This window comes from Crassostrea angulata, chromosome 5 (genome assembly GCF_025612915.1).
Source record: "Crassostrea angulata isolate pt1a10 chromosome 5, ASM2561291v2, whole genome shotgun sequence".
In the NCBI taxonomy this organism is placed as follows: Eukaryota; Metazoa; Mollusca; class Bivalvia; order Ostreida; family Ostreidae; genus Magallana; species Magallana angulata.
In genome coordinates, this window is record NC_069115.1 from 27,497,203 (window position 1) to 27,523,500 (window position 26,298).

At 33.3% G+C, this 26,298-nt stretch overlaps 4 protein-coding genes and 1 pseudogene across 4 annotated transcripts; 3 read left to right on the top strand and 2 right to left on the bottom strand.

Moving 5' to 3' along the window:
* Positions 1-1,375: 1,375 nt before the first annotated feature.
* Positions 1,376-3,431, bottom strand: LOC128186069 (uncharacterized). The gene is made up of 2 exons (XM_052855794.1): positions 3,260-3,431; positions 1,376-2,607 (listed from the first exon to the last, which is right to left on the bottom strand). Exon 2 carries the CDS (start codon positions 2,599-2,601, stop codon positions 1,609-1,611), a length of 993 nt encoding a protein of 330 aa, XP_052711754.1. The 5' UTR covers positions 2,602-2,607; positions 3,260-3,431; the 3' UTR covers positions 1,376-1,608.
* A 9,140-nt stretch (positions 3,432-12,571) lies between these two features.
* On the top strand, positions 12,572-15,691 carry LOC128186261 (toll-like receptor 4). The gene has a single exon (XM_052856057.1). It carries the CDS (start codon positions 12,587-12,589, stop codon positions 15,329-15,331), a length of 2,745 nt encoding a protein of 914 aa, XP_052712017.1. The 5' UTR covers positions 12,572-12,586; the 3' UTR covers positions 15,332-15,691.
* Positions 15,692-17,165: 1,474 nt separating this feature from the next.
* Positions 17,166-19,188, top strand: LOC128183166 (uncharacterized). The gene is made up of 6 exons (XM_052852068.1): positions 17,166-17,540; positions 17,838-17,913; positions 18,116-18,202; positions 18,323-18,387; positions 18,595-18,667; positions 19,115-19,188. Exons 1-6 carry the CDS (start codon positions 17,166-17,168, stop codon positions 19,168-19,170), a joined length of 732 nt encoding a protein of 243 aa, XP_052708028.1. The 3' UTR covers positions 19,171-19,188.
* A 483-nt stretch (positions 19,189-19,671) lies between these two features.
* LOC128185262 (uncharacterized) lies at positions 19,672-24,218 on the top strand (annotated as a pseudogene).
* LOC128185862 (ATP-dependent DNA helicase RecQ-like) lies at positions 23,736-25,692 on the bottom strand. Its single transcript, XM_052855537.1, has 3 exons — positions 25,274-25,692; positions 24,990-25,137; positions 23,736-24,768 (listed from the first exon to the last, which is right to left on the bottom strand). Exons 1-3 carry the CDS (start codon positions 25,461-25,463, stop codon positions 24,453-24,455), a joined length of 654 nt encoding a protein of 217 aa, XP_052711497.1. The 5' UTR covers positions 25,464-25,692; the 3' UTR covers positions 23,736-24,452.
* Between the last annotated feature and the right edge of the window lie 606 nt (positions 25,693-26,298).

Below are 26,298 nucleotides of genomic sequence, written 5' to 3' on the forward strand. Positions count from 1 at the left end.
GACGTAATTATTTGATAAATTACCTAGTTTGACAAGATATACACATATATGTATGACTTTGAATTTGTTGAAAAATGTTTTAGAATCTATTTACAAATCTAACAGTCCGTAGCCCGTCTGTTTGTGCAGTTTTGTCCAGGACAAACCCCTGTTCTAGAGAAACTGAAGGATCGCTCTTGCCGTAATAGTATGTAGGATCTTAACCAATTTTCATCGAGGCAAGGTGTTGGTATCATTCAAATGTATGTAACACCTACAAGTAGATAAACAATTTGTAAGGACATACATGTATTTATGAAATGGTTTTAATCAGAGTGGGCAAGAAATATTCTTTGCTTATAACTTCAACTTGAAAAGAATTATTCATTTAATAATTTGGACATACATATATGTGTATATCTTGTTAAACTAGGTAATTTATCAAATAATTACGTAAATTAAGTTCTATGCATTGCAAATGTAATTATGCGCAGATGTGCAAAATTTGAAATTTAATGAATCTTCATGTTATTTTAATTCTTGTTTCGTATGAATTCACATTGCAATGTTTATTTTCTCATTTTCAATTCAGGCCATTTGCACCCCCTCCTTCTCGAAGCTTCGCTCTTGAAGAAGTTGTAAATACTTTTGATTTATTATCCGATCGGTTCTTCCGAGGTTTTTCTTCTTCAGAGTTTTATCATTTTACTGTTATTTGTATCTTTACTGACAGATTCAGTACATCAAAAGTTCGCCATTTCATCTTATCGTCACGAGAGCGATTAAATTTTTCTAAAGCAGTAATTTATGTAAGGCATATAAAACTTAGATATTGAATGCACAATATGCATTTTGTAATAAAATTGATAAATTCAAATGCTAGAATTTTGTCCATAAATTTCCAAGCGACGGTCCAGGTGACTTAATGGTTTCTTTTTGGGCGACCCGTGTCCTATCCTGGTGATAACTGAAACCTTTTTTCTCTTTTAATTTAAATTAAAATTGACGAATTTTTTACGTTTTAAAACATAAGACCCAGATTGTATATGAGTGCACTTTTGACCTAAAGTTACTATTCCGTTGGCTTACATTCTAAGCTTTTTAAAAAGAAGAAAGAAATTTAACGTCAAACATATAGGAACTCACCATCCAAAAGGTAAACCAATGGAATTGTATCTTATTTGTATCCGTGTGATGACACATGCCAATGAATGGTCTTCCTGTATTCCATTTGCGGCGAGACCATTTTCGCTGAGGTCTAAATTCAAAGGATAATTATGTACCTCCTTGTAATGATATTTAACAATAGTATTCAAGATACAACTTCTACTATAGTCTGTCCCAAGATATTTATGCGGCATATTTGGGCGATTTTTAATAAAAACTAGACCAGCAGCACGCCCTTTCTGAACTTCAAGATCAATTTTTTGTTGAAGAATATTTATGTTTTCTCTGGCTGATTGAAGATTAGTACAATGTCTAAACTGTCTTGACCCACAATAAGGAATCTTAAACCCAAATGTAAACCCATCTAACAAAAATTTAGATTTTGCTGAATCATAACCTTGTAACCACATTTCGAAAGCTTTTACATTAACAGGAGTAACAACACTGGGATTCAGGCTGACCTCATTTTCTGATTTGGTTGGTTGGGTTCTGTTGTTTATTGGAGGTTCCATAAATTCTGTTGTTTGACTCTGATGGTCCATGGCAGTCTTTCTTGGAATGCTCCCCAAAACATCTGCTGCAGATGTGTGAGTATTCACAGCTCGGTCTGGTACAGTTACCATTGTTGTTGTTGTAGCTGAAGCATGGTTTTTTGGACTTGCCACGAAAGGGCTGCTGTTGAAATGACTTTTGTTTAGATGTTTTTTCTTGACCATCAAGCCGACTTTTCAACCCAACCTGCAATGCCTCCATGTGTAATTCAGCATTTATTTTATCCCAGGGCATTTGGGCTGGATTTTCAGCTCTCCACATTCGGAATTGTTCATCGTAATAAAAAGCTGCCTTGTCCCCTACAGCATTGCTAAGTTTTTGAATTGTTGCTATGTATTTCATTAAACAAGGCGCTTGCGCATGGCATTTCTCGCAGTACACTGCTACAAAGATATGAAATGCATTCATCCACTGCTGTAGATTTCTGAAGTAATACTTATGTTCCTTTTGCTGAAAAGTAAAAGAATTATCTTTTCCTTGAACTGCTTCAAGTTTAGCGGAGCTCTGTTTGAAAATGAGGGAACCAAGGGGAATGTATTCCTCAGCCCAGATTTTTGACTTAACTTTTACATCGATACCTTGTCCTAATGGGCGGCCTGCATGCAGAGGACCTGTTACATTGCGCAAATTACCATTTGAGGGCGTTGAGACAACGGAATCAGGTACTTGGTTTGCATTGTCCAATGTCTGCTGCTGCTGTTCAATCGCATCATCCCCAAAAGATGTTGCTTGGCAGATTGCGTTGACGTTGACTGGACCTGTCACAGGTGTATTCTGTTGTAATTGAGCTACCACTGCACTAGCAATTGTTGGAATAGCCTCTGCTACCATTTCTTTTACGATTTCTTTCACTTCATCCTTAAAACTTTCTGCTGTCCTTCTCCTTTTCCTTGCTTGTGACATGGTTAGCTGTAAAACAAATTTTAATTTTGAAATTGCTAACGCAAAATACAAACATTAAACATAACTGTTAACACAGTATACTTTCCTCTCATTAAATTCAGTTACCACTAATTATGGCAAAACAGACACCAGCGTGTCCAAGTTACTTAGCTACCGCTTATAATTGTTACACTGCCAACACAGCTAGATTATCAGTAAATTCACTTAACACTGATGAAATTCCAAAATAATTAACATTAGCATTATATGTTCTGATCTCAGCAGTATATTGCGTAGTAATTAACCAGTTAGCACCAGCTAATAGTAGCAATCCCATGTGTATTATATAGTAAACACTGTCATTCATTAAATTATGTAATAACGTACACAGTGAGCACTGTCAATAATGCTATGACAAAATATGACTTTGTCCAGACACTATTACGTACTTCAATACATAGCACTTGGTTAACACCAAGTGTTAGCTAGTGTTTACCTGAATACTGTTAAACATATTTATAACAGTAAACACTGTTACATACATGTACAGGACAAGGACTAAAATATTAAGTCATTCCTAATTGAATGTAATACACATTAAAACTTGGCTAGCACCAAATATCTTAACCTGTAACCACAATTTAATGTGGAGATAATTTTTTAATCAATGATAAAATACCTGTTTTATACACAATCAAAGGCCAGTTACTGAGTTAGTTGATCAGTTCAGCAGAGCTACCACTCCAGCTGTTCTTATCTGTACTTTGATTGACTGATATTGCTGGCTTAAATTCCACAAGCAAATTCCTTGAATTATTTACAGATTGAACATCTTTTTAAACTTTCATTTTGGGTGCATTGTTTTGATTCAAGCTGCCACCTAGCGGTGAAATGGGCAGACAACTCTACCCGTAAAATTAGTTAAAGGGAGATAATTCATGATTGCCAAAAATGCATTTATTTGCATAAATGTAATTTAATTTTATTACACTCTCCTTAGTTAGAATAATCTATCTGTGTGTCGGGAGGGACAGGCCATCAGTGTCCTCACCACAGTTAGAATGACTCCTATTTACAGGTAATGTCGCAGAAAATTGCAGCATCGCTCCGAAACGATTTTGGAGAAAATTGATGTTACATTGAACAAAATCAGATATTTCTTTGCCATCAAGAAGACAAAAGTATGTACCAAGTTGATAATATTTGTTTTTATAATTTCTCTCATAAGAAAACATAAATATATATGAACGGAATATATAGCAAATTTCTAATGATAATGTACACGTATTTGTATTATCGTTTTTTAGTTTATCCATGCAAATGAGATCTTATAAAAACATGAACTAAAGAGCCTCCCGTGATTTAGCGTGAATGTAATGCGCACGCAAAAGATTGTAAGATCTAAAAAAAAATCCAAATGATTTCCGGAATTGTTGTAGGAATATTGTTGATTATTAATTAGCGAAACTTAATTAAAAAAAATAAAATAAAACAAATTGGTAATCTTCAAGTGTCAGTGATGTTTAAAATTTACTCTGGACTTTGTAAGAGAGCCTCTAGCTGCTACAGAAGCAAATGTTGGGTCTTTAGCAAGAATTTTGTTCCATTTTTTTTTCAAGAAGGAAAGGTCCTGGCCTCGTTTCCCGATTTATTCGATTTTACAACATATTTTCTGTATGTTTTTTTAAAGGTATAAAATCTCTCTCTTGCTAGCTCCTTTGTGATGTATTAAACATTTCTGGAGGTATCTTGACGGAGCGCTGTTGCCATATCACCCCATACTTTTTTTTGTTTTCGGTTGTCAGCAATATGTCTGCATTCACCTTGTACATGTACATATGTAGATTGAAAAAAAGTTTTTAGGGACAAAGATACTCTATTCTAGTCTCCCTTTTTTTGTGTCAGTGTTATCTTCAGCCCAGTCATTCCCGAAGCATTTAGTACCATCGTAATTCTTCATCCTAGTCTTAGGTGGATGAGCATGAATCATCCTTGCTGGTTGCTCTGTTAGGATCGTGCTAATTGCTGGTACTGGGACCTATAGACGTTTTGTTTAGGTACTCGTTGGTGAAACTCTCAACATTAGGGAGGTATTCTATAAGGAGTGAATTTTCTTTTTCATAATAGAAATAATTTCAAATGGCTTTAGCGAAATCCTCATAATCTGTTCATAAAAAAATAAAATTCATGGTAATAATCTGTTTATGAATAATTACAAATCATGGTAATATGAAATTTATTCCCAAAACACCTTGCATCTGATTTGTTTTAAAAAACAATCTAATATAATCTGCCTTATATGATAAATATCTACAACAAAAAGAGACCAAAGCAATTTCATATTAAGTTTCCTTATTGATTCCTAATTAAGTAGCTTAAACAATTTAACATATATTGCTTATTTTAATTTCTGCCGTCTATATCAATTACAATTGGAAAAAGATCCTCGCCGATGACCAGTGATTTCTCGAGTCCCGTCATGTTGAACTCTTCTGATGACGTCACGCACAAAACTTGGTGACTTCGTTTATAATCAAAAGTACACCAATAGTACACGTTGATAATCATTGCTACAGATTGCAACCGTTGGTGACCTAATATACCAACGGCAACAAACTGTTGAATCATGAACGCATCTTTTGTTTGCAACCGGAGGCGGGTTAAAGATTTATCTCCGCGCACCTGCAGAGAAACAGATGCGTTGGCGTTAACTTTCACACATATTACTTTATTTAATTTATTGCACTATAACTAATGCTAAAATAGATTTTAACACAAATGAGGATTGTTAGAAAAGTTCGCGGACAAGTTGGATTGTGAGCGGACTATTCGTATGATATCAACAAAACTTTTCAGATTTAAACTGTTCTAATAAAATATACGTAAAGATTGGTTTTTTTTTTAAATGCCACATAAAAAATTAATAGCTTACTTATTAGGATATTATTATGATAAGATATCATGCCTCATGGAGTTTTAATCTTTACAAGTATTTTTCACGCATTTTCTTATTAAGAAAATGTCATACATAAATGAATTATATTTCATTTGACGTTAATATAACTTATGAAGGTCAGTTTGTGAAAATTTCAAAAAAATTGAAGAATTTCGGACCATTTTATCGCCGAAAATGAACAGTTTGAAAATTAAGTAAAAAAAGATAACGTCAATGAACATTTTGAAGCATCGGGCCTATATTAAATTTTGTATCCAAGCAGGAAAATATCTGATGAGACCAAAAGGTTCTTAGGTGCTGCTAGAAATGACCCACGTATGTCTAGGACAATGGTTTACAAATGGAATCAGATGTTTGAAGATGGAAGGACTGATATTTTAAGCTGACAGCTGACGGCAATCTGTGATCAAACCTTCGGGCATCACAGGATTTGATCACGTGACCAACAAAGTTCATATCCCGGTGAACTTTTAAACTTGCTGTTTACTTCTTAAATAGACTTTATAGAAAGATTGAAGATTTTTAAGTACATTAAAAATTACATTGAGGTACCAAAATATAATAGTGTAAACTTATGAATAACAATCTGAAGTTAAAGTTTTCGTACTCTTTTTTAATTGTTTACGCCTTCTTAAAGTTAAGAAGAATTTCCTCTGTTTTCCCAATAAATGTCTTTGAAAAAGATTAAAAGAAGAAGATGCATAAAACAGTCTATATGAACTATATTTCCCATGAGAGAAATACTTTTTTCCATATTGCTGTCATCAACTGGTCATAATGAATCAATATAGTATATATTATTTTAATTAAAAAGTAGACATAACAATAACCGAATTTAAGTTTAAGTACTTTAAAACAAAACAGATTACAGAAACTTACAATTGCATTCAATACTTTGAAGTTGGGCAAACACATCACGTACATGTTTTGTAGGATAAAAAAAGGTCTTAATTCTAAATCATATGTCATTAAAATGTTATGCATCAAATCCTTACAATCACTCAGTTCACGTTCCCAATAACTTTTTTTTTTCATTTTTACCATTCCATTGGTAAACTATCCTTTGACACGGAATAAAGTGTTTAATTGTTTTAAAAAAAATATTATATCGTTGAGTTGTCGTCATCCGCATGAGTTGTCTTTCTTTGACATGTCGCGTCGGTGAATTTTACTTTCGATAAGATGACTTTCGGCGATTTGTTGCATTCCATTAGTTGTCTTTCGACGAGGTGTCCAGTACTGCAATAACTTTTAGATAAAAAATGATTTATTTACCATCCTAATTTCCTAAGGTTTTGTCTCGAAAGTTAAGTTGACACTTTATTATATGGGACCCTATGGAAATAAGTTGAAATAACGCTAAATTTTCACGTTTTGCCATTATTTTTTTGCATATCTGCCCTGAGGATTTTTTTCATTCTTTCAAATATATGAAAACTATTGTAAAAAGTCACTAAATGGTGAAATTGAGAAAATTACCTCGTGGTGTGATCCAGTGATAACAAAACAATTGATTTTGTTTCACAAATATTTGCCTATTGTGGTATATATTGCCTTATAAAAATAAACTTTCAACTAAATTACGCTTTTTATTTGTTAAATAAACATATTTTAAAGTAAATTCTCTATCAATAAATTTAAAAAAAAATCAATCGCCGCCTTGATTAAATGAGCAAATCACACTTTTTCTTTGGTTAATGCATAGTTTAAAATACCGGATACTGTGGAATCATTAATTTTCGTGGGGGCGAGTTTTCGTGGATTGCTTAAATTTTACAGGTTCGTGGGGACGTAATTTCGTGTATTCTCTTAAACCTACAGAAGAAATATGACTTTATTACCTTGATTTATTTATTCGTGGAGGATTTTAATTCGTGGATGAGAGGTACCCACGAATTCCACGAAAATTGAGCCACAACGAAATCTAATGATTCCACAGTAGTGCGTAAGCCCCACAATATCAAAAACATAAAATAACAAGTTTAAACTAATAAACGGTACATATGTTTTAATGTTCATTTTGTATAAAAACAGAATCCAAAAGAAAGTTATAACTTAGCACATACGGCGGCATAAAAATCCAAAGATGCGCAAGGTCATGCGCACTCGAACTGTACTAGGCCTCATTAAATACTCTATAATACAAAGCAATTAACAGAGCAGTAAACGTATCTCTCAAATTATTACCAATATCTCCTTCTTTGTTACAAAATTTGTTTACTCCTTGTTTCACCAATGGATATTCTTCTAGCAGTATTGCATCACACGATTCAGCAATCAGTTATATACATAAACCGTTTCGTACAGCAGAACTATGTACATCTTCGCTAGCCAAGAGTTTTCGGTCCACTTTGCTCCCCATAAACCCTTGGCGGATTTCATTGCGAAAACTCGGTGATGTGGTGTCGCAATCTAGCGAGCAACTTGAGTTGCGCCCCTTGCATATTTACATTTTAATCGAATTAAACAACAGGTTATATACACACTACGGCATTAATACAACTTGAAAACATGTTGACTACCGAATATCGGAACATAAATAACGATGCTATTAAATACGAATTAAGTTATAAACTAGGGAAAGCATGGAATGTTTTATTCATAGTGTTTTGTAAGGACCTGTACCAGGAGTGAAAAAGTCGCGATTTATATCAAAGCTTTCATGTCATAAAACCAGGTATCGTTAATATTATGAACCAAAGGAATTAAATAAAATAAATCTCATTAAACCTTTAAAAGCAATAACCATAAGCAGGAACGTATATACTAACGGGATGGGCAGCTTCTACATTCGCCATGTTTACTTCCCATACTATCACGCGAGCCTTGACAAGTTTGTAGAACTATGTTCAATCCCAGTAAAATATATAGGTTTTTTAAGCGATCTGGTTAGACCATCGTTGGTGAGGCACTGTACTGGAGAACTTGTGTCTCAATTTGTTAAAAGCACCGAATGATTTACCAAAGATCACACATGTGTTTTCTTTCAAAGTTTATTGCGATTGGATCAGCTACTCGCAGCTGCAGCCAATCATAAAACGGAGCTCGTCACCGAGTTTTCGCAATGAAATCCGCCAAGGGTTTAGGGGGAGCAAAGTGGACCGAAAACCCTTGGCTAGCGAAGATGAACTATGTACTACTTTTATGGTCATGCAGGGTTGCCATTATATTGCTCCCTGTAAAGATACTAGACTACCCAATACAGGTTCCATATTAGTAAATACCCAAACCTCAAGTCTACCATAAAAAATAAGTTCATCTAAAACTTTATAATTTCCTATTACATGTAGCTTTCAATTCATTCTTGTGTAGGTGAATTAAAGTCAAGTCAAAGGGTTTAGCAATAATTTGTGTTTACTTGTATTTTACTATCATTGTTTTGATTAATCTAAAGGGTCAGAAATAAATTGATTTGAGATCATTCCTAAGCACTTGTAACATTATCACACAGGCCAGAAGAAAACTGCTGTCAGTGTTAATATTTGGACTGTACGCATGTCGGAAGCAACCGCTGTGTTTTGAGAACTTACAAATATTAGTCATAAAATATCATTGTTTCTAATGGATCTGTTGAAGATAAATGGTGTTTATATATTTTTGTCTTCTTCTATCATCTGGTTTAAATGACAAGGCTTAAATTCTATAAATGTTCCAGATTTTATCAGTGCCTACTGGTTCTCAGGTATAAATATGAGTATAAAAAGCATTATCTGCTTAAGGTTTAAAAAAATGTGGTATTGTATGATTTGTATTACAATTTGTTCTCTTCTTGATCATTTTATAATGCTTTAATTATTATCAGGGGAGATCATTATACTACTGTATCGGAATAGAATAAAAATATAGTTTCTGTGATCTCCCCTTTTTTGCATTATCGATATACGTATACTAGAATTCATATGTACAAATATCTATCTATTACCTTTGTAATTTTAGTAATTGACAACTTACAAATCTTTTGTGTTTGTGCCTTTTAATTTAACTTTTAACTTAGGCAGTGGAATGATTAAGCAATTCCTTCAAAGTTTAAAAAAAAAATTTCATACAGATTACTGTTAGATAATAGGATTTAGTAATCATTGTGTTCTGAGATGAACTTGTTTATAAATATAATCATCTCGTCAGTTTGATTAGTTAATTAAAACCCTTGTATTTTGTACGTTTGAGTTGTATGTCCTATCTTTGATTTGTACGTCGTCGATAACGATATTTGTATCACGTGCCTGAGATACGTCATTTGTTAATTTTGTTTGTAAACAGGATGTAATAGCTCTTTTGCACATTAAGCGCCGCCAGATTAAATTGCCTCATTGAAAATGTGTATCAAAGGTCGTAAGTGGAAAACCAGCGTAAACATATATAGACGCAGCTCGCTGACAATTAGGATTTTCCGCTACCTTTTAAGACCTGTTTGTGTACTTTGTTACTCCTTTTTTGACACAATTAAACCAGCAAGATTTAGCACATTAGTAAATTCCAGCTTTGTGAAGTTATTTGTCATGCCGTGGATTGTCGTCTGTAAGTAATAAACAAGAGATGGATGCCGATGCAGTAGCATATTCTGTGTATTTGCCTTTGCATACCGTCCACCTCAATTCTGCTTGTGCCAGGTCCACTCGCTTGAAAATAGTGATTAGAAGTGATCAACCCTAAAAAACTAATTCTTCACTAGCATTAATATTTTTCTAGATTAATTTCTGAGCATTATAATGCATATAAACTGTAAACATGCTGTCGCCAATTCAACATTTTCCCGCTATTGCCAATCGAAAAAAAAAGAGAGAAATATAATAGCCGAAAAACAGAAATTCGCTGATCATACAATTTACAATATGTAAACACATTCACAGAAAAATTATAAAGGTCTCAAAACTACATGTAATACATTTATAAAAAAAACAATTCTGGCCATTGTTATTTACAAAATACTTAGCTTCGAGGGGGGGGGGGGGGGTTGTGGTGCATTAAAAAGTTTTTTTTACTATTACTGCTAAAGTAATAATAAGCTTTGCTCCTCGCAACTGGAATAGCCCTAATTGTGTACATACATATTCACATTCAGGATCTTTGAGATTGATGTATGGCTTTTTCAATTCGTATCAGAATCTATAGGAAGTTTTAATAATATGTGATGTCTAAACAACTATGAGTGTTAATGAGATTGCAATTGACCTTCTTTATTGAAGATTAACGTACTGATTTTGCTAAGAGTGGTAATAATTTTAAATTACAAAATGAAACATGATTTCATATTTTTTTTAAGTCGTAACAATGCTTGTTTGATTTTTAGAGGTTTTTAGATGCTAGAGTGCTTGATCTTTTAATGACGCCATAATTGATTTGTTATATTAAATGTAGTATTTTTTCTTATATTTTATGATCATAAGAAAATAGAAAACAATAATACATATATGACTTCCACTGAAATTATTATAAAATGTAAATTTGTTGTTAAATTTCGGAAGCTGGTTTTCTTTGTATTGCATTAAAAATGCAAAAATTAAAAACTTTTTTTACCATGTTTTTCTCAATTAAGTCACGATATACTTTATGAAATCGAACTTCTGTTATGAAGCATTATTTATCGAATTCATGTTTCAATTTTAGAAATATTCAGGCTCGTTGTCATCGTATTATGAATATTTAGGTTGCTGGGTAAAACACTACCGCAATAAAAAGAAATCAAAATTATACATTTTAACACATCAAATTATTGAAATGTCTTTTAATCTACATGAAAAAATCTATTTCAATGGTTTAATTTACATGTCAATGTAATTTTATTTATAATAAATGAGTAAAATAATTGCACCAGACCCGTTTACATAGCAAAGAATTGTGAGAGCTGTATTTTTTTTTTTGATAGGATTATCACCATTTTACTTTACACATAATGTATGTATCTTTGTCAGAAATACAAGTGATTTTTTTCTGAATTTTTGTTTAAACTCGAAATAGAAAGAGGGAGCCTTTAATATTTATCAGATCAGAAATGCGGAAGTTTAAAACAGGGAAACTCCCATAGAAATCCTGGCCTACATTGGATTTAGCAAAAATATAATTGATACCTTCATGACTGAGTTTTAAAACACAGCTTACAATTACAAACATGAAACAATGAAGCATTTGGATGTTGTAACAGTAAACTGCTATCTGCATTGCAGTCAGATGACTAATTACTCTAAACGGATATAACTACAATTTATCTCTAATTTGTCATATTCAATTGAAAGTTATATTTAATGTATTTTGTTGATGTTAGATGATTAAAATACCTATATACATGTACCCTCCAGAAATTTTGTCTAGCAAAAGTAGTCAATAAATTTCAATTTCATTATTTCAATAGTATTTGGTTGTTTTGTCAAACCTTGTCGGATTCCTAATGATAAAATATATGAAAAACAGTCTAACTCCAAAATTTGTTTTAGCTATTAAGATACTTTAGATTAAGAGCAAGTGAAACATATACAGTAAAGTGCTGGTTGTTTAAATAGTAAGTTCGTGATGTAATGATTGGAACAAGAGAAAACGATACATCATTTATTTTCAAGTCTAAACTGTTTTCCCCTATTAGGAGCTGAATGAGATATCATCTATATTTAAAAATAATCACATTGACTTGTGGCTTTACATAAAATTTTGGAACTATTACTTAAAAATATATATTACATTGTAGCACATGAAAAACTGAATATATAGATACAATTATTTTTTTAACCGACATTAAATGATCGTGAATTATTGATGAGTTGAACGCAAAGAGTTAATCTGAATAGGAAATTATTTATTTAAAACAAACAGATTTTGATTTAAAAAAAACTCAAAATGCATTTTATGAAGGAACGACATTGAAAAAATATGACACTGCACCCGAATTTTGGAAAACTCACATGTATCTCATACCAAAAGGGTTGCCAAGTAGTTCAAGGTAAACAGGTGTTTACGGTGTGGTTTTTTGTGTGATTTAAATGCTACTTTTCGCATGAGAAGATTGCAGTATTAAGCATTGAAAAGGATTTTTACAGGGGTTTTCCATAAATTCCGACAATGCTATCAGTTTTGTACTTTCGTACAATCTTACGACGAAAGAAGTTATTTTGTTTTACTGCTGCAAATTGGAAATTTAATTCTTGTTCATTATCAATGGCTGTTCAGATAAAAATGGTTTTGTTCTTGTGTAGGACCCTCCGCAATGTCGTTTTATTATTATTGATGATAACAAGTGCATTTGCTACTCTCCATAAGAAAAGCTGGGACACTTGCCATTTTGGATCCGTTGAATGTAAATGCCAGACAGTTCCTAACAATCTGCTGAAAGCCGATTGTTCCGGACGACGACTCCATACCCTTCCTGCATTTAATACGAATGTGACATGGATAGACCTGAGTAATAATTATATCGCTAACCTAAGCAGGGGATTTCCAAGAAATGTATCGTACATTAATTTGTCCAGCAATAAAATACAACAACTTAATATGCATCCCTTCAATGGATTAATTAATCTCAAAACTTTAAATTTAGAAAGAAATCGGATAAATATAACGTTGATGTACAAAGGTTTGTTTACCGATCTACACTCTCTTACTGAATTAAGTTTGAAAGGAAATATACAAGATAAATTTAAGCCCACGTTGATACTGGACGATGTGTTCTCCGAATTAAGATCATTAGAAACACTTAAAATTGACGGACCGGCTAATGTAACATTTGGAAAAGGATTTCGAGGTTTAACAAGATTGCAAAAGATAGATTTATCTGGAATAACAGGTTATTGCAGTTTTCAAAGGATATCACATGATATGTTTTTGAATATGCCTAAACTCACCTACGTGGACGTGTCTGCTTGTGATATTTTGGATATTGAAGAAGGTGCATTTGGAAAGCTCAGATATCTCGAGCACCTTGATGTTTCTCATAACAAACAACTCGGATTTGCATCACTTCCGAATATAACTCATAACCTTAACAAAACATCGATAAGAGTTTTACGTGTTAATGGAATAAACTGTTTGTCTGGAATCGGCACAAAGATACTGAAACGTCATTTTGAGAACTTGAAACACACAAACATTTCCGAAATCTACCTTGAAAAGAACAGACTTGAGCAACTTGAGCCGGGGGCACTTCGACTGTTGCCAAACACAATAGATATCATTTCGTTTGGAGAAAATAAACTAACTCAAGGAAGGTACATCTTGGATTATTTCTTTTTACAAAATGCACGAGTCCTGAATATCAGTGTACAACTCAGGCCACCTCCCTATCCCGAATCAATATTTGAACGTTGCATAGAAAAAACAGATGTTTTACGACCAAACGAACGAAATTTTGTAAAACGTGATACATCGAAAATAAGAGAAAACAAATACAAATCTTTGATAAACGAATTTATACACAGAAATCGGTGGCATTGGAAATTTGTTTTGACCTTTGATCTTCCGAAATCTCTGGAGGTTTTATATGCAAATATGAGTCGGCTTTACAGAACTATACCTGAATTTGGAATAAATGCCACTGGCGCAAGAGAAATATATGCACAAGACAATTTTCTGTATTACTGGGATGGACCAATTCACGGCATGGAAAACATAAAGATTATGGACCTCTCAAACAATTTTTGCTCGCACATTTCAAAATCGTTCTTAAAATACGCACGAGGCCTGACGACGTTACGCATGTCCAAAAATGATATTGGTAAGAGTCTGTCAAGTGATATGGAGGGAGAGATCTTTAAGAACACAGTGTCAATGGAGGTTCTTGATTTATCTTATAATAATATTGTTGATCTTTCTACGTCTATGTTTAAAAACCTGGAAAGACTACAAACATTAAACTTACAGAACAATAAGCTATCGACGTGGCGTGTGAAAGTGGATCATATGAAAAGTATACAATTCATTAACCTAAAACAAAATAGACTGACAACATTTGGGAAAGAAGCACAAATGTCATTCACAAAATTGTTTCAAATAACAAACCTTTCCATCGATTTATCGGGAAATCAGTTTCTTTGCTCCTGTGACAGTGTACACTTTCTGGAATGGATTACTGGTTATCGGAACCGTTTTGTACATTTTAACCGTTACGAATGTTCATCCACAAGCTCACATAAATTTAATTTTTCGGACGCTGAAAACTCTTTAATCTTACTTAAGAAAAACTGTGAATCTTATCTCGTTACATATATTGTCAGCTCCGTTGTGGTAGCTTTCATATTAAGTATTATTATTGGTATTGTTCTCGTTAAAAATAAATGGAAGATTCGATACGTGGTGTACAAATTTAAACAACGTTTCAAAAAATATGCATTTCATTCAGCAATTCCTCAGGCAGAATCTCCCTCTTATGAGTATGATATAATGATTTCGTATTCCCCAAAAGAATTATCATTCGTTCTTACCGACGTGATTCCTCGACTTGAAAACGAGGCTCGTTTTCAGTTATATATCAAAGACCGCGATGAGCCATTAGGAATTCCCTTGGGAGAAGCCATTATGGAGGCTATTCAAAAGAGCAAAAGAGTTGTATGTCTCGTGACAAGAAGTTATCTGAAATCAAAATTGCAAGACTACGAATTAAACATGTCAAGGATGGAAGCTATCGAGGACAGAGAAAATTTGAATTTTGTCCACTTAATCTTATTTCCTGATGTTTGCAATGGATCTATTTCCATTCAAACCTTAGATCTCGTTAGACAAGAATGTTTTTCCGAGTATCCAGAGGAAGAGTGTGCGTTTGATGATTTTTGGGAGACATTGATATCCCATATAAAAGAACTCAACCGACATTAATATGATTAGATCTACTTTTGTTTCTTTATTGTGTGTGTGTGTGTTTCGTTGTATTTATATTAATACTTGTTTGTAATTATATTGAACTAAAATTGCACACAGCTTATGAAAACGAAGAGTGTAGATTTAGTGGACCAAGTTAAAAAAAGGAAAGTATCAATTTATGATATGTACGGAAGTTTTGAAATATTTTTTATACTGTCATGAAACAGTTAAACATGTATGAACGATTATCTCTTTTATGAATCACGTCATTAAGGGAAATGCGAAACAGGTTGATTCCCCCTTTTTAAAAAAACATTGAGCAACACATAAACACCTTTTTATAATGTCGTTTCAATAAATGTTTCTTTAAGCGTTGTCTGTTTGAAAGTATTTAAAAAATTATGCTTCTCCGACTCTCAGCCTAGAAGGATTTTTTCATCATTAAAATGATAATTTTTTCCTTATCATAAGCATGTAAAGTGTCTTTAAATTTAATGAGTTAAATGAACTAAAAAGAAATTTATTGGTGGTATCTATGTATTTTACAAAGTTAGTGTAAATTTGCCCACGATGGATATACATGTAATCGAATAAATATACAAGGGCAAGTTCCAGCGCTTACAGAATAAAAAAAATGTTTGGTGCACTCTGCAGGAAAATACATCAAATTATAAACAAGATATAAAATAATCAGTGAAATAAACAAGCAATCACATGTATTTTGTCCATCAGGGACGAGGAACTAAATGTCTCAAGTTTATAGTTAACAATTTATCTAGACCACAATTATGTTTATATATATCTACCAGACATACTGTAAACAATCTACAGTAACTGCGTCAAACTGGGAGGGAGTTGGGTAACACTATTTGAATCCGATCTAAGTCATTCTTGAATGGTTTCTTATCGATTTCCCTTAACTAAGATTGCTCCATGCATTTAATTATGATAATATTTAAATGTACAAAAAATCTAACAGTGAACCCGTTGTAATAGGGAAACTTGATAATGAGTGCACTTAAAGGACCGTGCAATGTCACATAAATACTTGGGTTTATCCATGTTTAAAGGATTACATACATGTAAATGATACCGGTATTGTAGAGCAGTTTTCTCCGCTAGTATCTTTTCCCTGCTTTATCAGTAGCCTTTCCCGGCTTTAGTAGTAGCTTTTCCCTGCTTCAGTAGTAACCTTTCCCACCGGGGTAAAGCTACTCTTTCGTAGTTCTACCATTTAGTGAAGTTTCTCCCGCACGGTTTTGGTTCAGATTTTATAAAAATTATTATGAATGAAAACCCAGTAAGAAATAAAATCAATGTTTGTACATCCCCAGGTTTGATTTATATTTGCATTCCTCTATATAGATTGAGTTTCATTTTACCGATTTATTATTTTTTCGTCGAAAATGTTGAAATTGAACATGCATATCATAGAATGCATAGAACTTAATTTACGTAATTATTTGATAAATCACCTAGTTTGACAAGATATACACATATATGTATGACTTTGGATTTGTTGAAAAATGTTTTAGAATATATTTACAAATCTAACAGTCCGTAGCCCGTCTGTTTGTGCAGTTTTGTCCAGGCTAAACCCCTGTTTTAGAGAAACTTTGGGAGAACTGAGGGATCGCTCTTGCCCAATCTAATTAAAATTAGACTTGTAATTCCGCTCCTCTACGATACGCTATACAAGATCTAACAACATCCCGTACGGGGTCATCTCAGAGGGACCTCAGATGTTGACCAATCTGCACGTCGCCTAGTAAATTCTCGGTTCGGTCTTGTTCTTTCGGAACTCTGTGGATTTTAGAAAGCGTCCTATTAATTCCGCGTAAACCAAAAGATGGCGGCTGCCATCGTTTCTTCGCCGAGGACACCTAAACGAGTGTATAGCTTGACTGATATATGCTGTCTTTGTGGGTTTTCGTTTGTTGTAAAGGAGATAGATAGAGAGGGCAATGTTCAGGTGAAGAAATTATTCCGATTGAAATTAAAGGTGACAGAGGAAAAGCGAAATGTTATTCAAGAAGTGATGTCCATACATTCTAGTGCAGAAGGTGTATGCGTGAAATGCTTTAACAAAGTCGAAAAAATAATTAAATACAGAAGAGAAATTGCAGTCATGGTATCGCAATTTGAAGAAAGTATGAGGAAATTTAAACTGAAGGCAACACCGGGATCATCAACCAGGAAAAAACGAGCTCTGCGGTCACCAGAGGTTAGTTTTTGTTTTATATACTCATTAAAAATAGGAGAGAGCTCATTGGTGCTGTTTAAATGATAGTATGCTGTAATTAATATTTGTAATAATCAAATTTGATATCAATTAGTCAGTACAACCACATTTAAGCTTGGTAAACATACCAGGTACCTGTAGATTGTGAACTGTTGAAATGACTGCTTTTGTATTGAGGAATTAACTACAAAATGCGGTTTAACTGTGCGACATTTATTTGTGTATTATTTTGGTAAATGTTTATGTATAAAAACATTCATGGAAGTATGTCTTATACAGGTGTCTGCCCCAGAACTAAAGAACACCTGCATGTCAGATGTTACTAAACATGGTACCACTCAACCACTTCACATGGGTATGTTGCTAATTTTAAATACATACATATACAATAGATATTTCATGTTTTCTGTTTTCATAAAAATGAACTGAATGAAGCGATTCAACTTGTGTTTACAATGGCTACGCCGCTAGTACATGTATAAATTTGTTTGAACAACAATGTATGCTTCTGTACTTGTACAGTATTTCTGTATTTTATAATTAAATTTGTCTTCAAGGTCACAAGGATACAGAATTCAAACAAGCAAAGAAGTCACTTAAGTTTGTTGCTGAAGATGTTCATGCAGTTCAACATCCCACTGAAGGTTATTATTTAATAGTCACAAATGCTCAATAAAGCTTTCTCTCTGTCAAGAGTGCTTAGTTTCATCCATAATGAATCTATTTTCAACAATAATATATTCAAAAAATCATTTTGATTTCAGGACTTAAACAGAATTCCTCAATTTCTTCAATCAGTGCAGAAATCCAACATCCAAGACTGGCAGACGTACGTATATGGCTATGTTAAACAATTTATTAACTTATGCACATGACACAATATCTTACTGTAGTTGCAGGTGACAAGTTATTAGTTTTACATGTATGTGTATATGTGAATTAAATTGTAAATAAAACATAAACGGTTAAAATTTAGAATTGGAAAAATCACACAATGTTATCATTGTACATGTATTTTTTTTATTACATTACACAGGTAACTCTTCTTGAAGCAAAGAAGTCTGTTTTGGCCAAAACCACGTACAGAGATATTTTGCCAGATCCAAAAGGTATGCATCAGCATCTGCCAACTATTTTTTTAAAACATGTTAAAGGGTTTTTAATTAGTTTGATGTTGTGTATTTTCAATTAAATCATGTTGTTAAATGATAACGAGAGGGCATTTCAAGCACCAGCTTCAGAGAGGATATTTGTAATGAATTTATTAACATGATAAAGGGATGAGGCAGTTGGGGTCATGAAAAGAATTTCACTAATGTCCTATTCCCCATAGCATACCTTTTTATTGACACAAGTTTCTACATGTTTCTGATGTACATTCACAAGAAAAGGCAGTCCTGCAAATGAATTTATATTGTAACTTTCATTCATTGTGTAATGTTTTGTTGACTTGTTGATTGAAAATGATCGTAATGTATATAGAAGGACAATTTTTAGAAGTATGAATTTTCCTCAATGAGGAAACAAATACTAATTGTCATACTTATTAATTACAGGCCCTGACAACATAGAAAACAAAAAAACCAGCAAAGAAGTCTCTATCTTTTGTTGACCCAACAGATCACTCAAGAGAAGGTATATTGATCATTGATGATGCAATTTATTTATCTCAAAATATTATGTGCAAATCTTATCTACATGTTCTATGAATGGTGTGTGAAAAACATATTTAGTTAAAACAATAAATGCTAGATCATAAATGAAGTTCATTTAATATTTATTTCAGATATCTCAAAAAAATGTGAACTGTCTAGCCAAACTTTGCCAGGCCAAGGGGAAATAGAGGTGAGACTTCATTAAGTTAGATTTGTTATTTATCAAATGCATGCATTTTTTAATTGAATTTGTTTATCCAGTTCAATGTTCATTCTAAAAAAAACCCCGTTCATGTATTGTAAATGATATTACAGCAAACCCAGTAAAGAAAATTAAAAATAACTATTTAGAATTTTATTTCTTAGTAATTCCTTATATGTACATGTATAATAGCATTTACAATCATTCATGGGTTTTTATATTTTATTTTTGTGTTCCAATTTTTGCAATTGGTAGAATGTTGTTAGTTTGCTTCTTTGTTCCAGTTGTTTCAATTTGATTTCTTCAAGAATTCTTCAAGAATTTCCTGTTTGTTCCTGCCACATTACAATTTCACATGATTAGCTAGATATGGTAAGATTATTTTTAAATACTAAGATATATATAAGTGATTAAAACAATAATTCTGCTAAAAAAATAATTCAAAATGACTTTGAAAGAAAATAATATAAATATTTTGATGATAAAACTTCTCAAACACTGATGTTACTTTTAATCAAAATTCATCGCAGAAGTTGGTAGGATTTACTGCACTGTATATACAAGCTTTAAGAAATATTACAAATTTTAAATGCTTTATCATTGGTATTTGTAGGTGTCAATTAATTACCCTAGTGGAAAAAAGTCTGTTCTTGTTGTATTTCCTCCTCACAAAGTTCTTTGTTAAGCCATAGTCGACAACAACAATGTAGATAAGACAATTGTGAACTGTTTGTGCCAGTCAAATCCGAACGTTGTGGTGAATGCAGTGGCAAAATTGATAGAGGATGAGTGTAACAAGGCCTGTCGTCGAGGTTCTGGGTCATTTCTCCAAAAAAAGGACTATGAAGATTTAATGAAGTTTCAGTGGGAGAATCTGTATAAGGATCTTCAGGACAGATGTCCGCATACCCTGTCTATTATTTTATCCATGGTACAAAGTCCACCACTAGAAGTTTTGAGCAAACCCTTCTTTCATGTGATGCTTTCCAGTGCTACATGTTTGCATGGCAGAAATCAAGAAATGTCTGCTTTACACTACATGACAGCATTTATCCTTGCTCGTGGTGGTTGTACTCAAAGAGTAAGTAAATAGTCTCTTCTTCTGATGAGTAATAAAAATTAAATATTAAAATGTTGTTACCGTCCTAAAGTTGAAGCGAAAGGAAAACTAATGTGTGTATTTTCATTTAAGACCATAGAATCGCTTTGTAAGGTTGGATTGAGTGTCCATCCCCAAACTCTCCACAATAAACTTGCAAGTTGGCAGGATAAGTTGAATGAAGCACTAAGAGATTGAAAGGTATTTTTTTTTTCATTTGAAAACTTGATTTTTAAAGAGGACAAAGGCACTGAACAGTTAAAAATCAATAGTTTTTGTTTTATTATACATATTTTGATAAGTACAGTTTATTCATTATGTGTACTTATAGGTGAAATGGACGAATGGGGAAGAGGCCACAAGGAAATATCAATTAGTGGGCGACAACTGGGATAAGGACATTCTCCCGTCCTATCGTACCACAGACAGAAAAACAGAAAGTCTCCATTTGTTTCAGATATATGCCATTGTTGACAGATACTCCACTAGTAATCCAAAAGGGTCAAGTGGATTTGAAGATAATTTAACATTCATCCCTTCCCTTCTTGAGCAAGAGCAGTTATTGAAAGAGCTAACATATATTTTTGCTTCAGCAATTATCAGGCATGTTCCTCAAGTAACGAAGAACTTTGAAAAAATCTTCCCAAAACACTTGGATCATAAGCATTCCCAATTTGCCGGAATAAAGACAACACAGGTAAGATCCACATCCTTTCAGCTTATTGATTTTAACATACACATACATTCAGTATTGGCATACTTCTTGACATTGTTACTTACAAATAATTTAGCAACAAAATTAAATTCATTGTTCATACCACTTTGCAGCTGATAATTAATGTAATAGTTTTTTTTTTCAGTATCCTTTGGGACTCTTTGATACTAATGAAAATAAAACTGATGAAGTGATTCGACTCCTTAGAACTTTGACTGATCTGTATGTCCCATTGGAAATTGAAGAGGTTGCTGATGCTGTTTTTTTGGAGGTACATTGTCAGTCAAAAGAAAAAATATAATTATATCTTGGTATATAATACAGTAAAACACGGTTATAGCGAACACGTTTATAATGAATTGACGCTTACAGCGAAGTGATTTTCATACCCTGTAACTTAATTACATGTTGTAAACTTGACGGATATAACGAATTACACTTATAACGAATTAAAATTGGTCATCCCTGGGACTTTGTTATAAGTGTGTTTTACTGTACTTTGAATTTGACAATGATAATGACAGTGTTTGTCATATAAGACCAAAAACCTTGCAACTAATAGTATGTTCATATATTGAAAGAAAATATTTTATATATATATATATGTGCATGTACATGTATATTAATTTTGAAAGGTAATTGTTATCTGGTTTAAAAGGAGACCGCCTAACTGATGAACGAGTACAGTGTGCACAGATTGCCGTTAAAGACTCTTTGACATCAAGAGGAAGGCTGGAGGGATTCATTTCAAAGTCTGAAGACTTTCATAGATTGATGAATTTCCTAGAAGTAAGTGAAATTAAATGGAATTTAATTATGAGTTTTAATTAATTCAAATATTTCAGTATTTTCAATTCATGAAAAATCTTTCTAAGGTTAAAAAAAAAGGGAGCATGAATCTCTATTCTTTTCTTTGAATTAAAAATTGAATGCTTATTTTACAGGCCATTTATAAGCTGACATACAACACTGGTATGGCAGGAGATCCTTGTACTGTCCACTATTACAGGAACCTATTGGGCCATAGAAGTGCTAAAGGACCAGTAAAAAATGCATATAGAGTGTACAAGATGCTTTATTACACAATACTTGATGCCATTTGCGTAATACTCTTTATGGACAAATTTGGGTCAGCGGACATAAATGATGTAACACTTCCAGATTTTTCACAAATGACACCCAATGATAGCATTCAATGGCTCAATAGCATTTGCCAGGAGCTGGTGAGGAAATATTTCTTTAAAAATGCTGAAGACATTGTTGAAGAAATTAGAAATGTTCTTGAAAATCCTCAGCATGAGGAAAATTACTGGACCTCGTCAATAGAGAATGGCCGTTTTAAGTGTCATCATTGTGAAAAGGATTATAAAAGAGTAAGTTCTTTAAAAGCACACGAATCTGGAATGCATGGAGTCTCTTTGAGTAACCCGAAGAAAAAGAAAGAACCCAGCAGTGATGAATTGCAAGATTATATTTTAATGCTTTTCAAACTCACTATGCTCCATCGGAACTTTGACAGTGGTGTAGATATGGGGGATGGAGGACGATGCGTAAGATCTGCTAAGTATGAGCTTCCAATTTATCATAAGACAAACAAAATCAAGGACACTATCTGCTCCATTCATACGACTGCATTATCTTCAGGACTTCTAAACCCTGACCAGGAGGAGCGCTCTATTGCAAACAGATTTGTGAACATCCAAGGTGGCAAGAATAATAATATTGCACTTGATGAGTACATTAAAATGTTAAACAGGGACACCAAGGCATCATGTACAGGACACAAGACAAAAGACAGCATATTACATGTAAAACATGCCAAAGAGTATCCGTTACTTGTAGAGTTTACAAAACAATTTGAAGAGGCTGGTGAATTGGGTCAAATGAAAGGATTTCATCATCTCCCTTCTTATGCAACTGATGTCGAGAAGGTGGTAAAGGATTTATTAGAGCAACGCGTACTTCAGAAAGTGGAAAACAGGAAGCTAAATGTTAAATTGACTGGCTTAGACAGAAATCCATTCTCCAATTGTTCTGTAGGCCTGTCAACTATGCTGCACCGCCATAGACCATGGTCTCCATATGGACGATTAAGAGACTGTAAATTTTGAACTGGTTTTGTTTGACTGTTAAATTATCATGTATTTGTCATAATTTTGCAAGGGACCTTCATGAACTGGAATGTTTAATTGTAATCAATTCAGCACAGGAGCACACAAGAATATATATAGGCTGCATCAATTATAATTGTCTAGGGTTTTAAAGAAATACATTACTAATATTTTAATTACCGATATATTGAATTCTATAAGTTTTAGTAGGTATCTCTAAAAACTGGCGTGTGGCATACACCGGTACATTATGATTTATATGATAACGCATTAGCTTCCATAATTGTTATAAACAGCTCAGATATTCAAGAATAAACAAAAAATTACTTTTTTTCTTTCATTTTATTACAGCATTTAACTTATGCAGATTCAATGATTTAATTTACTTAGAATGTACCCTGGCAAAGTGTTTTAAAAGGGTTGGATGGATTTATAAATGATCACAATGTTTTTTTTTTCATTTACTGCAACATGTACCTTACGGTAAATACTACATACATCAAAAACAGGTTAAATTATTCTGGCTCTATGTTTGAGTCGGAATCAGAATCTTCTGATACATGGACATCAAGTACATTTTTAGAGGTGCCTGAAAACAATTTTTCCAAAGGAAGTAGAGTACAATTTCCACAAGTACATGCGTTTTGACAAATATCACAACATGAACAATCTCCTGAATAAGATTTCACTTCTTCAAGTTCGCTTTCCTTGAGAAATGATTTCATCATTTGAATTCTTCTGCAGTCATTACACTGAAACAGGTTCTTCACATCTTGTTCACAATGGATGAGATGATGAGAATTGTAAAGCAACAAGGCAACAGTCTTTTCACCATCTCTACCTGCGCGGCCAATTTCTTGAAGAACGTCAAGAATTGAATGAGGAGGACCAAAAAGAATAATACTAGAAAGGCCCTTGAAATCTACACCCATACCCAAGGCATTTGTAGAAATAATAACTCTTGTAGGGCTCTCCTCTTCTCGAATCGAAGATAATACAGTTTCTTTGATTGATTCATCTGTCTCTGAATGTTACATAGCAACATGTGAGTTTATTTCCTCGGGCAATTCATCCATAACATAATCATAAATCTTTGCAACATCACTTATTGACTAGCAATATACAAGAGTTCGTGGAAATTTATTTCCCAAGTCCACAAGTCCATCAACTAACCATGTCATTGCCATTTCAATGTCATTCGCCACTTTCTTCACAACATATTTAATGTTCCTCTTGTCAGGAGATAAGTACACAAAGGTAAAGTCTGGCTTAAAAGAGACCACTTTCAAAACACGTTTCTGTACTTTCAGTGTGCATGTGGCACTCAAAGCAAGTAGAGATGCATTTGGAAAGATGGATCGCAGTTCTCCAAGGTCACCAAACCATTTTCTAAATGCTTTCTTGTGAATATGTTCATCAGCTTGTCCCCTGAAATATTTGTTTAATGTGTAAAGAATAGCAGTTGGTGCAATTCATGTGCAATTGAAGACACCATTTTAGCTTATTTTACAAATCTTTAAACCTTCATTAAATAGATTTTTGGTTTACGAAATAAGTTTTGAGAGAACCAGATTTATTATTAGTAAACATATAATTTTGTATACCGGGTATTCTATTTGAATAACTTGTACATGCTTACAAAATCTTACCATGTAGAAATTAAATGAAATTCATCTATAACAATAGCTGTGACATCTAGATGCTGCAGTTCAGTTCGCCAGTCACCTAACCGTGACTCGGGACTTGCAAATACAATGTCTATCTTACCGCTCAGAATCTCTCTGTCTAGACCTTGACCTACAAACGTAAAGAATGATTGAGTCTAGGAAATGCAACAGGTTAGACGAGACAAAGAAAAATTGCCTTGTGCACACCAAGACGGTACTATCATTTAATTGCAAGATACATAGTATACAATGGTATTCTTATTTACCTTTATATGCTGCCGTTACACCGTTAATTGCATTTGCCCTCTCGACCTGATCTTTCATTAAGGAAATAAGGGGACAGCACACAAGAACAATTCCGTTTTGACCTCTCTCCCTCTGTATCAACGGAAACAGTTGATATGGTAAAGATTTTCCGAAACCAGTCGGTAAAACGGCCATGCAAATCTTTCCCATTAAGAAGGCTCTGCAATATTTCCAGTTGTTGTGGCTTTAATTTTATACCGAGCGAACTCGTAACCGTTTCAATGGGCGCAGCCATTTTTAAACACATCAGCCAAATGCGTATAACAAACTCTTTCTCATTGGTGGATCAGTGACGTCATTGGTTAATTCTCATTGGCCGTTGTATTTTCACAAAAGGTCACTCTGAGATGACCCCGTACGGGATGTTGTTAGATCTTGTATAGCGTATCGTAGAGGAGCGGAATTACAAGTCTAATTTTAATTAGATTGGCTCTTGCCGTAATAGTATGTAGGACCTTAACCAATTTTCATCAAGGCAAGGTGTTGGTATCATTTAAATGTATGTAACACCTACAAGTAGATAAACAATTTGTAAGGACATACATGTATTTATGAAGTGGTTTTAATCAGAGTGGGCAAGAAATATTCTTTGTTTATAACTTGAACTTGAAAAGAATTATTCATTTAATAATTTGGACTTGCATATATGCGTATATCTTGTTAAACTAGTGAATTTATCAAATAATTACGTAAATTAAGTTCTATGCATTGTAAATGTAATAATTATGCGCAGATGTGCGAAATTCGAAATTTAATGAATCTACATGTTATTTTAATTCTTGTTTTGTATGAATTCACATTGCAATGTTCATTTTCTCATTTTCAATTCAGGCCATTTGCACCCCCTCCTTCCCGAAGCTTCGCTCTTGAAGTTGTAAATACTTTTGATTTATTATCCGATCGGTTCTTCCGAGGTTTTTCTTCTTCAGAGTTATATCATTTTACTGTTATTTGTATCTTAACTGACAGATTCAGTACATCAAAA